The sequence below is a fragment of the Ochlerotatus camptorhynchus genome, unplaced genomic scaffold, assembly GCF_037179485.1.
Source record: "Ochlerotatus camptorhynchus isolate MF236.1 unplaced genomic scaffold, CSIRO-AGI_Acam_v1.1 ptg000064l, whole genome shotgun sequence".
Taxonomy (NCBI): domain Eukaryota; kingdom Metazoa; phylum Arthropoda; class Insecta; order Diptera; family Culicidae; genus Ochlerotatus; species Ochlerotatus camptorhynchus.
In genome coordinates, this window is record NW_027040554.1 from 2,599,573 (window position 1) to 2,615,387 (window position 15,815).

The 15,815-nt window shown below is 39.9% G+C and overlaps 2 protein-coding genes across 2 annotated transcripts; one reads left to right on the forward strand and one right to left on the reverse strand.

Moving 5' to 3' along the window:
• Positions 1–518: 518 nt before the first annotated feature.
• Positions 519–2,160, reverse strand: Mettl14 (methyltransferase like 14). Its single transcript, XM_065216527.1, has 3 exons — positions 1,883–2,160; positions 1,655–1,813; positions 519–1,587 (listed from the first exon to the last, which is right to left on the reverse strand). Exons 1-3 carry the CDS (start codon positions 1,946–1,948, stop codon positions 637–639), a joined length of 1,176 nt encoding a protein of 391 aa, XP_065072599.1. The 5' UTR covers positions 1,949–2,160; the 3' UTR covers positions 519–636.
• Positions 2,161–8,047: 5,887 nt separating this feature from the next.
• On the forward strand, positions 8,048–15,666 carry mtsh (mitoshell). Its single transcript, XM_065216529.1, has 7 exons — positions 8,048–8,217; positions 8,275–8,391; positions 8,459–8,624; positions 8,701–8,859; positions 12,610–13,795; positions 14,698–14,841; positions 14,910–15,666. Exons 1-7 carry the CDS (start codon positions 8,166–8,168, stop codon positions 15,093–15,095), a joined length of 2,010 nt encoding a protein of 669 aa, XP_065072601.1. The 5' UTR covers positions 8,048–8,165; the 3' UTR covers positions 15,096–15,666.
• The last annotated feature ends 149 nt before the right edge of the window (positions 15,667–15,815 follow it).

Sequence of the window (15,815 nt, forward strand, 5' to 3'; positions counted from 1 at the left end):
AACGCACAGTCCATTGTAAGAACTGACATAACATTTGTTGTAAGAAAACATGTAGAGGATGTAATAGATCAACTGATCCACACTTACATTTTGATGTTCATACCATTTGTTCTCATCATCGTCTTGATGCTTGCACGTTGATAGTTATTACGAGATTACTTGGAGCACTTTTCAGTTTTCTCTGCACACATCTTTTCAAAAATAAATAGACGAGGCTCGGTAGCTCAATGGTCACCGTTTCTGCTTACTGAACAGAAGGTCTGGAGTTACAATCCCCAACCCGTCCTTTTCCTAACACTTTTCACTATACCTTATTTTATCCCAATAGACTAAAAAACGGAAAACAAAAAAAAAATCTCCCTAAAACAGTAAAAAAAAACTTACCACGGTGTATCCTGATCTAAAACTAACCCACCTCAAATACCTATATTTTCAAGGGACCAAAAATCGGCACCATTTATTGCGCAGATGTGTGTACAGAGAAGGATACTTTCGGCATCATCGGTTTCCACACTCTCTATAAATCATTTAGTTTATTCTGTGTGTACTTCGTGAATATAATTGAGACTGAATCCTCCTGGAGAGATATAAATATTATCAATCAAAATACTAACCTCCATTCACAAAAGCAACCATCTACACGCGGCTCCTGCCGCGCAGACGGGGAAACCCTCTGCCACGGCCCCGAAGAACTTTCCCATTCGCCGGAGGACTTTTCGGTCTTAGAGCTTCGATCCGTTCGGTGCACCCGGTCGTAGGATTTTCCTCAAACGAACTTGCATACAGCTCGCTGTTGAAGTTCGAATTCGTCAACTCGGGCCCAATGGTCACCCACCCGGGACGGATAGTTGAATCTCGGCCAAATATGTGCAGTCGACGCCGGCCCAGGCAGAAATGTTCGATAATGTGGAAAATCTCAATCGGTTTTTCCAGACTGCCAAACTCTGCTTCTTCCGAGATGATCAAGTCGATATCCACATTGGCATGGATGAAATCGCCATCGGTTGAGCGGCGAACCGTCCCTTTGATACCCATCAAGCAGTGTTCCTTAGTACGCTGAAAAACCGCCTTCGGTTCGAGAATCTTCGAATGTCCAGGCGAATCAATGTTCGTCCGAATCCAACAAATGTCCTCGCAGCGACGGAATCCCCACTTCCGCAGACAATTTCGACCCATATCCAGTCCTTCCGAACTACCACACCACAGGAAGACAAAACTGCGATGAGCTGCCACTTCACCGATATCCAGCGCTAAAATTTCGTCCCAGGACCAGAAATTCCGCGGAGCACCAGCAGCAACGGCTGCTCCACCACGGGCATACTCCTCCAGCGGTGGCTCAATCAGAATCACATCAAACTTGGTTCCGAGGGTTTTCAAATCGAAACTTTTGAGATCAGCCCTCAAGTACATGGGTGGCGATGCGGTTTCCGATATCAGCTCGTCTTTCAATCGAATCAATTCCCGTAACTTCGGGTACTCTTCAAACCGATCGGCTAGTCCGACATCCCGGATGAAGTTCTGCGGCCGCTGCCCAGTGTCGACAAAGTGCTGGCAGTAATCGTTGTGCGGATTGGAGGATTGTGTACCCTAGAACCGTAACAGGTAGAGTCCATTTAATGTTCTGAATGGCATAATGGAGAATATTCAAACTCACTTTCAGGAACGTAGACGAATCCCGGTACACCATTCCTTCCGACTGCGACTTTTTCGAAGAACTGGCTTCCTCATCATCGTAGCGTTGCGATTTGTTGATCGGAGTGTCTTCCGCTGTACCCAGAACGTGCTTCAGGTCTTCCACACTCGAAACTCCCAGCTATACCAAGAAAAAAAATCGTTCTTTCACAAATTAGCACAAACACCCACTATAATCAGAAATACATACCGTTTGGGCAAGGAGCTTCTTGCGTTTCTGCGACTTTTCGCGAAGGGATTTAATTACATCACCCATTCCGGCCGAAGGTTTGAGGTATGCCGGGAACACTAGTGGAACATGGAAACAACTATTGAAACCAATCAAACAATCTCTGTAATAGATTTAAAACAGATTTACGGCACGCGTCCGCAACAAAACTGTAAACGAAACAGAAATCAACAAGCTGTCGTCGCTGCTGCAGGGACTTCCCAAGCTCGTGCCCACTAATACTGATGTTTGGACGTAAATACACGAGTTCTTAATAAAATTTCTTGACGTTTCCACCAATCAGAAAGTTTGTCTATAACAAATACATTTGCGTTTGGGAGAAAACTTGAGTTGCGGCGATGTCAGGTTTGACAGATTTGACAGTTTGGATTTCGGTTCGCAGCCGGTATAGTGGTTACTTTATTGTTGGTATGTTGTCCGCTTTATGGCCTAACGGCAAGCTCAAAAGAGGTTTTGCTTTAAAAAATTTGCTATATAGATTGCTGACGTTTATCGTATACGTATACGCTCGCGTATACGCAGGTATACGCTCGCATATACGCAAAATGTTTTCATCAGAAAAAAAAATCACAGCGGAAAATTTTCCTGATGAAAACAAATAACTGATACAATGACATTTCAGCAATCTATATGGGCAGGAAAAAAAATTCAATAGATTGTTAAGTTAGGGCAGCTCACCAGTATAAATGCGAACCATCACTTGACCTTATCAAAAATTCTTAAAAATTGCTTATAATTCCTGCTAAACTTAAAATAAAATGGTGATGGGTTTTTATATGAATGTATGTGTGATAGTTCTAATCTTATGTATTATGGTATTTTGAACTGGACCTTACAAATAACGAGACAAATAATAGGTTGTTATGAACCATTACCCTCGCCATTACCATTACAAATTCTTGTTTTCGCTATAGATTTTTGGAATGGAATTATATTACAACCATGATTAGAACCTTTTTATTTGTGATTTTATAATTTTAATGGTAATGGTTATGGTAGTCAGTAAGATCCATGGATGGTTTTGTAACATCGATCAACTTTATGTGGAATATATCGCGAATTGGTTGCCTGAAAATTAATAATAACATTCACGATAAATTACACATAAAGTTGACCGATTATTTAAAACCATGCATGGACCTCGGCATGGACCTCCCTAGTAAAAATCAGAGTCGATGTTCTATTAAAAGTTCCACCAAGAGTGAAGCCAGAAGTACCAATCGAACTGTCAAGCGGGGTACCAAACAAGCAGAGTAAATAAACATCATTGTTCCCACAGCCAGTGAACTACAAGTATTGCATTCATTACTGACAATATTTTAGTAATTTTAGATGAAAAACATTTATTCACTTTATTCAGGTTCTATAATTGTTTTTGTCTCCCAGTAGCTCCGTTATCGACATGCAATTTTTCACTTCTGAATGAAAGTCATCCGAAGCTAACGCAAATAATCTGGTTGCTGTTTACTCTGACGAAAAATAAATCACAAACAGTGCTGCTTGTTCGCAACATTTTCTCTTGGCAGGAGTCTTATTATAACATCGACTCTGGTAAAAATATCCCTAAAAGAGAGCTTAACGAAATCTTCGGGGTATCATCCAAACCATTTGTAGAATAGTTTAGCTATCTGGGATACAGTTCGTTTATAGTACGTTCAGACTACAGAGTTATAACATGTTATAGCGCTATCTTGATGGTGGTTTCTGTGTTGCAATTATTTGACAACCGTTATAACATGTTATAACTCTCCAGTCTGGACAACGTTTTATGGTACTTGTTTATTAGAGCAACCGTACCAATGAGTAAATAAGGCACATTTACCAACCTCTACCATAACGCTACTTGCGTGCCGGGGGTTGCTATTCAGGTGGGGGAAATAGCAATCCACACCTTGGGAAGTAGTGAGTTCATAAATTTAGCAACCCGGTAGCAACGCATGATACGGTTGCTATTTTGAATGAACGTCAAAAGTTTGTTTTGCCGGTGTGGAAAACGGTAACTTAAATTATGACTCTGATAGCAACGACCGGTGTGGAGAGGAGTGATTAAGCCAAAATGGAAACGCTGTGCGTAAGTAAAATAGTGCCGCAAATGACAACGACTGGTACGGTTGCTCTTAGGGCTTACTGACTACATTAATAAAATTCCACACATTTTTATTGACGAATTTCCATGCGAAATTCCACATGATTTTCATGTGACCACACATAAACAGAATCCACCCAGAAGCACACATGAAAGTTATGAGTCAAATGAATAGTATGTGTGGTTACACATGGATTTTATGTGTAAACATATTAAGTATATGTCAGACACATACATATCATTTGTTGATCACATTGCAAAAAATCATGTGTGGGACACATAAAAACAATCTTTCACAATTGGGTTCTTTAATTTTGAAAAATATATCGGTTTATATATCAAGAGCAAATTTTCATTACGTCGAATGTAACAAAGGTAAACAAATTCGAGCTATCAGTGTCAATCGATTCTCCTGCTATTACACTATATACTGTCCGAATATAGGATCAAACCCCATTTTTAAATTTATTTACCAGTCAAATTGCTTTTTGACGTAATCACCTTCCGATCAAAATAGTTTTCGATGTTACTTAAGTCACCCAATTTCTATGGAGATGCCGTTTGACTTAAGTAACAGTGCTGAGAAACCCGTGAAAAGTGTACGTTCGTCGTTTCGCTTTCTCATTATTAAAGTGAATAAATCGAACTGTTTGTTGCTAAGATGATTTCGGTGGTACTAAAATGATTAATGGGCTGCACGTAAGGAGACGTAATTGATAATTCTCAAGAATATCCTGGTAAATACACTTTGACTTAAGTAACAATAGGGGCCACCAAACGACGTATAATAACTTTTGACTCAAAAACCAGTATTTTTTAGCATGAAAGCTAGCGATTTGCATTTGTATGATTAAAACCCTGCTAAATATGTTAAACATTGCTATCACTATGAGATTATATGTGTTTACTTGGAAATAGGAATAACTTTTCGGTCATCAAAACAAAACTTTATTTTTCTCGGATTGGTGCGAATGTTACTTGCGACATAATGAAAATTTGCTCTTGATATATCATCTGAAAGAGCTTCGTTTTCTGAGCACAGCGATATTTTTTTCGAACCCACACGCTTTCATCTCGATTTTTAAATCAATATTTAAAGCAAAATAATAACTTCACTGTTTGACACTAAACTGACAAACTGACAGCTCGCTCCCATACAAAGTGACACCGAGGGGTGCTAATAAAGTGATTTTTGCAAATGTAATCGTTCTTATTTACAATAGTTCCAGTGTACCAAAATTGATGAAAATTTGGGTTCGGGTTCCATTTTTAATGCAGATTACAAATATGCATTTACCTCAATACCCTTAAAGAACCCAATTCACACATAAAAACAATCTTTCACAATTAAAGTTCTCAAATCATAAGCAAAAAGGTTCTAACAAGCAACTAATTTGAATAGTAATGGTTCTTAACAACCCATTATTTGTAAGGTCCACCTTAAGGTGATACGATACGTCACGCTTTTTTTGCTTTTTTCTCTCCTTTCTATGTGTCAGTGAATTGATTATCATTGATGCTGTAGTAGTGTGAGTGTACATCATGCACTACCGCAACTACCGTAAACATAGCTGCTAGAGTTCGTTGTTATTAGGTCGAATGTGTAACAGAGACTATCACTACATTTCCATTCAATTTGTCAATATTATCGACCTACCACCTCCCAGGACACCCCTTCCTATACAGAAAACAATTTTGCGCCTAGCCTCCAAGACCAACATGTCAAGTCATCATAGAAGTTAATTGATTCAACATCACACTTTGGTTACATACGACCTGTCCAAAAGTGATTTCAGAGCTCAAACCTCCAGGTACACGGTAAGAAAAAAGATCCCAAAATGAATTAATTTCACAAATCTCGGCACTATATTGTACGAAGCCAAAAGCGAGGCCAAAAGTAGGTAATGTGGGTCGAAGAGTTTTTATTTGATTGTTTTCAATTAGTATGGAACTGACAATTCGTTTCTACCCACTCAAAGTCAAAAGTAGGCAAAAATTAACTGGCCGCTGGATATTTTTTCTTATAGTGTATGTTTTTGTTTTTGAATCATCCTTTGCCGCCTTTTGCATATCAGCTGATGGCTTCGAGCAGTGCAACCAGAACGACACATATTTTTTCTATAGAAGATTTCTAGGATCATTTACTATCATTTTTTTGCCTTGAGAAACAAAATAAGAAATTGTTTTAAACATTTTTTAATGATGGTTTCTAAATTGCACCCAGTTTAAGTACCTTAAAAAGCAATAAAAACATTATTTTACACACTTTGTTTCAATTAAATCGACAACACTGGATACGATGAAAGATGATGATGCGGTGTGTAGAAAAAAGGTAATCAAAACAGTTTCAATTTGCAAAATTATTCGCGGCTCGCGTTTTTAACGATGCAAATGATATTATTTAAGTAAACATCGTCTTTAAAAGTGAATTAACTTGAAAGTACTTGTAGAAGCACGTGTCGTAATTGTTTTTAGTATGGTTCTGAGAAGTGAAAGCTAGTGAAAACAGTTGTTGAAATTTCATGCCCTGAGCAGAGCAAAATCCGCTGATCGTACTTTTTAATGTAAATATTACCAATGAGTGAATGAATTGGCAATATTTGGGTGGCAAAGTATTGAAATATGTATCCAGATCTTATTCATACAATTCAGGCCCATTTTTTAAGGTATGTTATTAGTAATTTACTGTTTTGTAGGAAGATGTCTTTCGTACGCATACCATAATACGTTTATTTAATGATTTTAGGGACAGCCATTGTTGCATGACGTGCCGTATCACCTTAAAGAATGATATATATTTGAATATTGGCTGTAAAACATACAGCGTTCAGAAGACAACAATTTACGAACAGGATGACGTGGAAATGCTTTAAATAAGATTAAGGTTCAATTTTCTTTGATGCTTTTTCGAAAAATTCAAGAGCAGTTTTTTTCGACGCATTAGTCCAGATTGCGAAATGCTCGCACTATTCGATTCCTTTTGCTATTCTACACAAAATGACGCGAGCTTTTAGCAATCTGAAAGAATGCGTCGAAAAAAACTGCTTTTGAATTTTTCGAAAATGCATCAACGTAAATTGAACCTTAATAGTTAATTCGATTGTTTACATTTCCATATTGAATAGCTATGAATAACCATTCTATCATGGATACAAAAATCGTGTGTTGGTAGAGGAAACTTCCTCCACTACGAAATAGACAATCTACGGTTTCCACGCTTTACCAATGTTATTACCACCACTGATAGCGATGACTATGTTTCTACGTCGTTTGTCAGCTTAGATTAGCAAATGACGTTTAGTATAATTATTTACATCGTAGTTTTGGATGATTTGATTTATGGGGCTGAACCAATACCATATGGATTTCAATTTGGGATGACAATTATTGTACAGAGAGCATTGCGTATTTCAACTGAGGTCCGTTCCCTTCTGTTCATCATGTATTCGAAAGGAGCATCATCTGATTACAAAATAATCATCATCCGGATGCAACGTTGCAACACTTGCAACTACACAGCAAAAAAATGTAATATCGATCAACGTAATTCAAGCTGATGCATGAAATAATGATGTAATAGCAAAACGCAGATACAATATTACATCAATGGATGTAATTTTGTTCGCAAAATCGATGTACATCGTACAATGTGATTTTACACAACCGATGGATTGACCTGGTTGCAGCAGTTTCGATGTAATATTCAACAATTTTTTTTGCTGTGTATCATTCGTAAAATTAAGTTTCGAAGTTTCGATTTGAATGGCCTGGGGTTTCGTTCGAACAGAGGATGATATTTTAATACAGTGTAGCTCGAATGCAGCGCGGCGCGCGGACGCGTTGAGTAAAAACAAAGCAACCATGTGGTGAAATTTGAATTTATTTTTCCTCTGTTCATTTCCCGACTCTTGTCCAAACGGAGTCGGCGGTGAACATCGATTCGGCGGAACTCCGGAGTCAATCAGCTGACCGACAAGAACATCTTTTTCTCCATCGTCACATTCTGCTGTAGACCTTCGGATCGAACGGTATTCTCTATACTATATACTGATCAGCTGGTTATAAGGTAATAGGAACCGATTTTTAAAGAACAATAGCCCCGAGGAACAATAGAGGACCTTGCTCAAGGACACCGGCCATTTTGACCAGAGTGAAAATATGACGGAAGAAAGCTTCAACAAAGCACCTGGATCGGAGTTCTCCAAAAGCCGTAAGAAGCGGAATTATGTTGGGTAACGGATGCTTTGTGACCTTTTTTCTCTTCTAGGATCAACTATCGTTACTATGAGCAACGTTAAAGTTGCCTCACCTGCACTGACATCCTCTGGCGCTTCGGTTCCACTTCCGGAACGGATGCACAACCCGACGGTTGGCATCAATCAAGGTAAGTGTGCGCAATTAAATTAAATTTTCAGGTTAAGAAGCGTGAGAATTTAATTGTTGCCCAGCAGACTACCCCTACACGATCCTGCAATATGGTCATCTGCTTCCTACGTTGGTTCAACCGGGGTTTTCGATGTTTCATCCACCACCACCGCCCGTTCCGGTTACCATTCCGGTGTTCTACCAACCCGTCAACGGGAACCTTCCTCAGCCGCAACCGTTCGAAACCAACATGTGAGTGTCTAGTGTTTGTATCGTTTGATTGTAGTAGAATAGGAAGTAAACAAAACAATTTAAATTTTGTGGACAGGTTCTACCGATGTGTGCCCCAACTTCCTGGAAGTGGAGATGTTTTTGGGCAGAAGATTAGCTGGGCCAAATGCAATGCAAAAATTGTTCCAAGTAAGGTGAAACATAAGGACCCGGTCGTCGATTTCAGCAAGTCGGACGCTCCGAGCGGGCCAATCAGGTAAACATTTCGCTTTTATTAAAGTTGATGGAAGCGACCCATTTCTCATAAGTGTTCAAAATATACATTTTTAATATTCAATCGCTGATCTGATCTTCAATTTTCGAAATGCTTTCTGGCTGACATCGGCTGGTAGTGGTAAATGTTTGAATTATGAAAAAGCTTTTCATAAATTTCGCGTTTATATGCATGGTTGTTGATTATCGCGTGTGAAAAAAGTAGAAGGGTCTGTGCCTACGGGCACGAACGGAAGCTTGACGTAGGACCGCTAGTGGACGGAACAAATATGTTGAACATTTAGTTCCTAACTCTTTCCGTCTTTGAATTGGTGGCCCTGAGCAGTGATGGAAAAGTTCGCGAAAACTCACTATGACTCACGAACTTTTCCCTTGGTGAACTTCATGAAATATCGCGAACTTTTCCAACACTGGCCATGAGAAGGGTGACCCCCAGTATAGAAATTAATGACGTAGTCCTACGTAAAAAAACAATGGGAATGGTGTTTGGTGAAACAGTGGCGTCTGCCCAATTCCAATCTATTCAAGCGCTGAAAATGCAGGAACTCAGCGATGAGTAAATTTGCCTCATGTTTTCCTGTGGAAATCAGAGTTGCAACGTATAACAATCACGATCGCCAAACAGCTGATGGTAGTAACGATTGGAAAATTCCTATCAACGTGCTTATCGAAGCACTCTCCATGACCATCCATCAAATTGACGAAAGAAGTAAAAAGCAACTGGTGAATGTCGTCTTCGGTGGTGATCCATCACCGATCTGGTCATTCCCGACAATCACGACACTCATCTGTGCTCGTTTTGAAGCAGTTGCTAGGTTGCTACTTTGCTTGTTTATGTGAGTGTGTTGGTGAGTGAGCCCAACAGCTTCCGTTTAGGCTCTGAACCATTTGGTGGATTATTTTAACTTTTGGTTAAAATCTGACAAATAGAAAGTTATCGATTAACCCTCTTAGGATTAACCCTGCTATCCGAGCTTGGTTACTTCTGACAGACAAGAAGTTAAATTTGACAACCTTGGCTAAGTTCTTATCGAAAACCGGTCGATCGACAGCACAGGGATTTTCGAACATAGAAAATAACTTTCGAAATGTCACTTTTAACCACAAGTTAAATTTAACTCGGCAAATGGTTCACAGCCTAAGTTTCGCCGGTTTTGGTTGTACATAGTCGCGCGCACCGAGACGAACTTGGAATGCGTAGGTATTGTATTCATTTTCTTCTGTCGTTTCGCTTTTTCTCATCATCGTACTACAGAAGTCTTCATTGTTTTCGTTGAGCTTTACAGCGAGTGTTACGTTTTGGGGCTTATTACGGATGTCACTTCACGGTGAAAACTTGTCACTTGTAGGGCCTTATTATGACCTGGAAACAGGGATCGACTAAAAACTCAGAGTGGTGCAAAAAACACTGCTGCTACTCTAAAATAAGGGAGCGCGTCTCTTATATTTGGAAGGAGAAAGAGACTAAGGAGAGAGAGATTTCATATTTAGGAGAGAGTAGTTGCACAGCTCAGGTGCTACTTGCGTATAGCACAATCGAGTAGTGCACGGTGTTATGACGGGAGTAGCACTTTTCAATGGGGAGAGACGTGGCTTAGAGATTTACAAGAATGGCTCCATATTTTAAGGCTGGGTGCAGAAAATTTTTACACTCATATAATATATGTTGCAGTGACTATATGGTATTCAAAAGCGTAGGAAAATGCAAATTTTGATGCTTTTCCTAAAGAGATTTTTCAAAGATCGATGTGTAATTTTCTTCACAAAGGGGGCCTGGTCGACATTCCGGCGAAAAATCTAAACCAACCCGACACCAACCTGACTTCTATCAAACCCTAACCCGATGTTGACCCGACATTGACCCGACATAAACCCTAAATTAACCCGACAACAACACGACCTTGGGTCGACATCGACCTTAAATTAGCCTTACATTGATCCGACATCGGGTCGACTTGTCTGCTCGGGACCATTTTGATGGGTTTCTTCCACACTCCACTGTCGTATATCAAATGATAGTGGGTGACTTAATTGACAGTGACAATGAACTTCGAATGAGGAAGGGGCTCTTCAAATGATGGGTACGAGATTTTTTTTTCACAGAATCGATTTAATAGTTGTATTGGTTCATTTTCAATCGAACGCTACAGTTATAGAGAAAGTACACTGTCGGAGAAACAAAGAGAGAGAGAAAGTGATTTAACACCGTTTGAGCGGCAGCTCTCCAACACAAGAAAAATGAAATGTGCTGCACAATTTAAAATGCTCTTTCACGTCTCTTTGGAAATGAAAGTGCAATCTCACAACAGCGTGTGTTTTACTCGGAAAAAATTGAGTAGCACCCGATCCCTGCCTGGAAACCACTTCACCGTGACGACAAGTGACAAGTTTTCACCGTGAAGTGACATCCGTAATTAGCCCTGTAGTCACGGTGAAATGATTCCCATTTGATTTGTACGGCAATCACGGCTCTTATTCTGAGTATTACTTCCTTATCACCGTGTAGTGACACCCGTAATAAGGCCCTTTGCCTGTGAGCAGCTGTTCTGTCGGCGATAGCCGGTTGGTGCGTTGACGAGTGTCGAGTGAGTGTCATGATATTTTGCATCACTGGTGGAAATCCTCAAAAATCTGGCGAAAATTTTACTCAGTCTAGGAGTAGTACCAATAGACGTTCGGGAATTATTTTTCCTGAACAGACCTGGAAAAATATGAGACAAATTTACTCATCGCTAAGTTACTGTTATTTATGGGATTTATATGTAAACTAAACACAAATTTGGGTCATTCTCATTTGCCGTATACCTGCGCACCAACTCTCAAAAAATTAAAACAAAATAGGGAAATGAATGGCTCTAATGTTGTCCTATATGGATCTAAATATTACACCCATTGATAAAAATCTCCTGTTCTTCAATTTTTCTTAGAACAATGCGTCATCTTGAAGTGCACTGAACATTTACTTGAAGATCCTGGAACCTCGTTTTGGAAGTTTTCCAGAAAACACAAAAAGTTCACCGGTCCTAATTAAAGTATGCTTTAGTCGTTTTAAAGTTTTCAGAATCGTCCCTAAAACTCTTTAGGCTTTTGAAGTCTTGTATATTCTCAAGCAAATTCGCCATGAACTCTGCTGAACCTTTTAATAAAGTCCTCCGGACTCCTTTCTAGGTCTACCATCTAGCATCACTGAACTTATTCAAACAAATGTTATATCCATTTTGTGAAAAACGAAACCGATAGAACTAAAATTCGACTCGTTTTTTCTTCCCTGGAGCCACCGGGGATCATCATATTCAGAGTTTTATGAACATTGTTGGTTTCTCAATATGAGAATTTATTATAAGATGCATAATATTGGATCGCCAATGAGGGCTTTACCTAAACAGAGATTCTGTACTTCCAATGGCAATCGGAATCTTTAAGAGAGTGATTCATGTGGTCCTGGACACTAGATACAACCGTCAATGATCTTGTTATTGAATTTTTATATGATTTGATATTTCGTGTGAATTGCGGGATAGACTTTGGTTGTCCATTTATGTTTGTTTGTTTAAATAATTTTATTAAATATATGTAACGTGTCCACGTGGATATCGATTATACCCTTTCATTATTCCCGTTGAAAAGCGTGGACTTTTCCCATTCCCTATGTTGTCCAAGTGGTATATGGACGGCCCCCAATTAAAGTTGAACTTGCATATAGAACTAACATAATATATTATTAATTTTCAAGCGATGCTCCTCTCAGTCCCGCAATCGCACCAGTGACATCGGATCGAAAAAGAGAAGTTGCATTTGGCTGTACCGGAGTCGTTGTGGGCCAGGAGAAGTTGATGACTCTGACGGAGATGGCTATGCAGGGCTGCGAACTTGCTGAGCAGTTGGCTAACAATCATCACAAGCGACCTTGTTTCAAGAAGATTGACAGTCTTTGCGCACGTATGAAACAGGATTTGATCCGACCGGACAGCGTTTTGGCGAACATCAATTCCCAGGGAATTGCGTGGGCCGTAAAGGATTTCATCTTCGTCTTCACGCGGATCATCAACGCTTGGATCATCATAAAGGGTTACGTGTATAATACGCCGGAAGGATTAGAGCGCGTGCAGAAAGTGATGAGCCCGGACTTTTTGGATCATTTTCTCAAATGGCAGGATTCGACGATTGATTTCGTTGATAGTTTGATCAAGTCATTCACGAGCCTGGACCAAATGGTGCAAACCCAGCGCGCTAGCTGTGCTCAGAAGGAATCCTCTCCGAAGGTTGGCACAGCTCGTCAGTCGAAAACCGACGAAGAGAAGGAACGAAACATTCAGGAATTGTACGAATACTTAAAGGACATGATACCAAATTTGGCGGAGACCAAGGCAAACTCGTCGTCGGATAACGCAAGTAGTAGCGATTTATCGGACCGCAGTAGCGTTGCTTATGACAATACTAAAAGCTATCTCTGCCCGGTCGTTAACAATTCGGAACAGACACAGATGAAGCACAGCGAAAATGGAACCTACTTCAAGACTGGGATTTACGAACCCGTCAGAAAACCACCGGGTTTCGACGCCTCAACTTCGGTTACGTGTTCCAAGAAAATTCCATTTCCGCTGGTCGATTCCAATGCCGTACCTTTTGCAACGTCCACACCGAAGATCTTGAAGAATCCCATTTCGCACAATCGGCCTGATGTGCTTGGATCGCTTGTCAGTTCGAATGAGTACGATGGAGAATCCACGAATACCGCCGGTCAGACGACTACGGAAGTTGCTCTGTCGTCGCAGTTGCAGATGGATTTCTTCAACGATGCCATCATCAGACAGAGCTTCGATAGTGAAACCGTGGCAAAGATCCACTTTCTGCTGCAGAAGGTGTTCAGCGTGAATGAAGCAAAGTACTTTCTGGTGGCGCAGTTTACCAAGAATTATGTGAGTATTTTTTTAAAACCGAAGGAGAATGCACGGTAACCTAAAAATACTCAATAATGACTATAAAGTACACATTGGTGATGATCAAACCCAGTGTATTAAAAGATATGTATAGGGGAAATGGCTCTAATGTTGGTCTAAGGATCTAAGATTGGGCCCATCGCTAAAAGTCTGCTATTTATCAATTTTATCTTGATTAACGCATAATTGGGACGGTACTAATGCATATTTGTGGTCGCTATTGAAAATTTAAACATAACGTTGGACATAACGCTCATTAAAACGCATCATTGTGCGACACTTTTTTAACATACAGAACAATAGTAAAATTGATTGTCGCGTGTGGGGTTGTCCGGTTTTCAACTGTACCGATGATTGTTACTACACAAATGAGCAATTTATTCATTTGTGAGTAACAGTTACTCATTATTCCCATCATTATTGAGTATTTCGCGGTTACCGTGTGGTATAATCCTATATCTTAACCTTTTGTGCGTGACACGTTGCTACTACATATTCGAAACGAAAAAAAAAAAAAAATCGTAGTTGCATAATCCCTTCCAATTTTCAATGCAGACGTTACGTTATTGAAGAAAGACTGACGTCATTAATTGGCCTTCTTTTCTTACCGCATGGCACATATGTATACTAAGCTTCGGTGTCCTTTTTTCGACGAAGCATGCGCTCTTCGTATCCTCTCTCTCTCTCTCTCTCCCTCTATCTCTCTCTCCAATTTCGCATGCCCTAATATCCTTTCTCTTTTATGTGGATCGAACGAGCTCGCCTATTTCGTCCGGAAAGAGAGAAGTCTCACACCGACTCACCGAAAAAGAATCATTCTATATTACATAAGCATAAGACCTTTGCCACCGATGATGTAACCGTAAATTTCCCTTTTCCAGTTTCCCGACTTTCACACGATCAATCCAAACTTCAAAGACTTGCGAGCGATCATTTCGAAGGCCCAGATCGGTGGCTATCAGACCATTTCGGGAATCGTGTACGACCTACGTCAGATTGTCCGAGCCGCCCGTCGCTATCTAGAAGTAACCCGCTTTCATGCATCGCCCGAATGTTCCGCTGCTAACCAACTTGTTGATTTCCTTCTCCGTAGCAAAAATCAAGCTCCCTGCTGGAGGAGACGGCAGACGAGTTTGAGCGCAGTCTTGAGGACATTCTCTGTGATAAAATTTTCGATTGTTACGATTTCAACCGTCTGCCCGGATCAACGTCCCCGACGGCCACCGTCAGTAGCCAGAGCAGCACCAGCGCCACAACCGCATGCTCTGCGGAGTTTTAATGTGCCGTTCCTTTGTTTGTTGTGATTTTAATTTATCAAACCTCCATCATGGCCGATGCCACCCATTGAAGCATCAAACCAAAGTAACATTTTAAGTAGTATTTAGATCTGATGGTATGCAAAGCAGCCAGCAGCAAGAATTGTTGCCGGAAGGTATCAGTAAATTTGCCATCTGTTCTGCACCAAAATCAAAGTAAGAATATCCTTATCCTAACCGCCAGATTCAAATTATGCTAGGAAAATCAAAATCATTGCAATCAGCTATAAATTTTTACGAACCATAACGATGTGATATGAAGGGAGATGGTAGCAAAGTTTTCAAAGCATTCGATAAAGTGAAACAAATTAATAACATGATAAAAATTGCACAGTTTGCAATTTTTGCTGAGAAAAGTTTTGATTTCGGATGGCGATCGCTCCAAATTAATAGTATAGTGTTTATGCAGAAACTAAGAATTTTACCATGTGTTAGTTGCTTTTATATTGTTAGTAGGATTAATTGATTAAATTGTAATTTTAACATTCAGACTATGGAACAAATTATGAAATGTAGATTTAAAAATGTTCAAAAGATGTTGAAATATCACAGAAAAGCTTATCAAATCAATTTTTGCTGTCTTCGATTGTTTTACTGTATAACGCCTATCTACCTACATCGGTTGAATTCATTTGTTGTAATTAGCAGCTCAGTCTGCTAAATCCGTTTCGAACTGTTGCCAA

Coding starts and splice junctions, on each gene's coding strand:
- Mettl14 (XM_065216527.1), bottom strand. CDS start 1,948: ATGGGTGATGTAATTAAATCCCTTCGCGAAAAGTCGCAGAAACGCAAG. Junction 1,814..1,882: donor AGAAGCTCCTTGCCCAAACG/GTATGTATTTCT, acceptor TTCTTGGTATAG/CTGGGAGTTTCGAGTGTGGA. Junction 1,588..1,654: donor ATTCGTCTACGTTCCTGAAA/GTGAGTTTGAAT, acceptor TTACGGTTCTAG/GGTACACAATCCTCCAATCC.
- mtsh (XM_065216529.1), top strand. CDS start 8,166: ATGACGGAAGAAAGCTTCAACAAAGCACCTGGATCGGAGTTCTCCAAA. Junction 8,218..8,274: donor ATCGGAGTTCTCCAAAAGCC/GTAAGAAGCGGA, acceptor TTTCTCTTCTAG/GATCAACTATCGTTACTATG. Junction 8,625..8,700: donor CAACCGTTCGAAACCAACAT/GTGAGTGTCTAG, acceptor TTTTGTGGACAG/GTTCTACCGATGTGTGCCCC.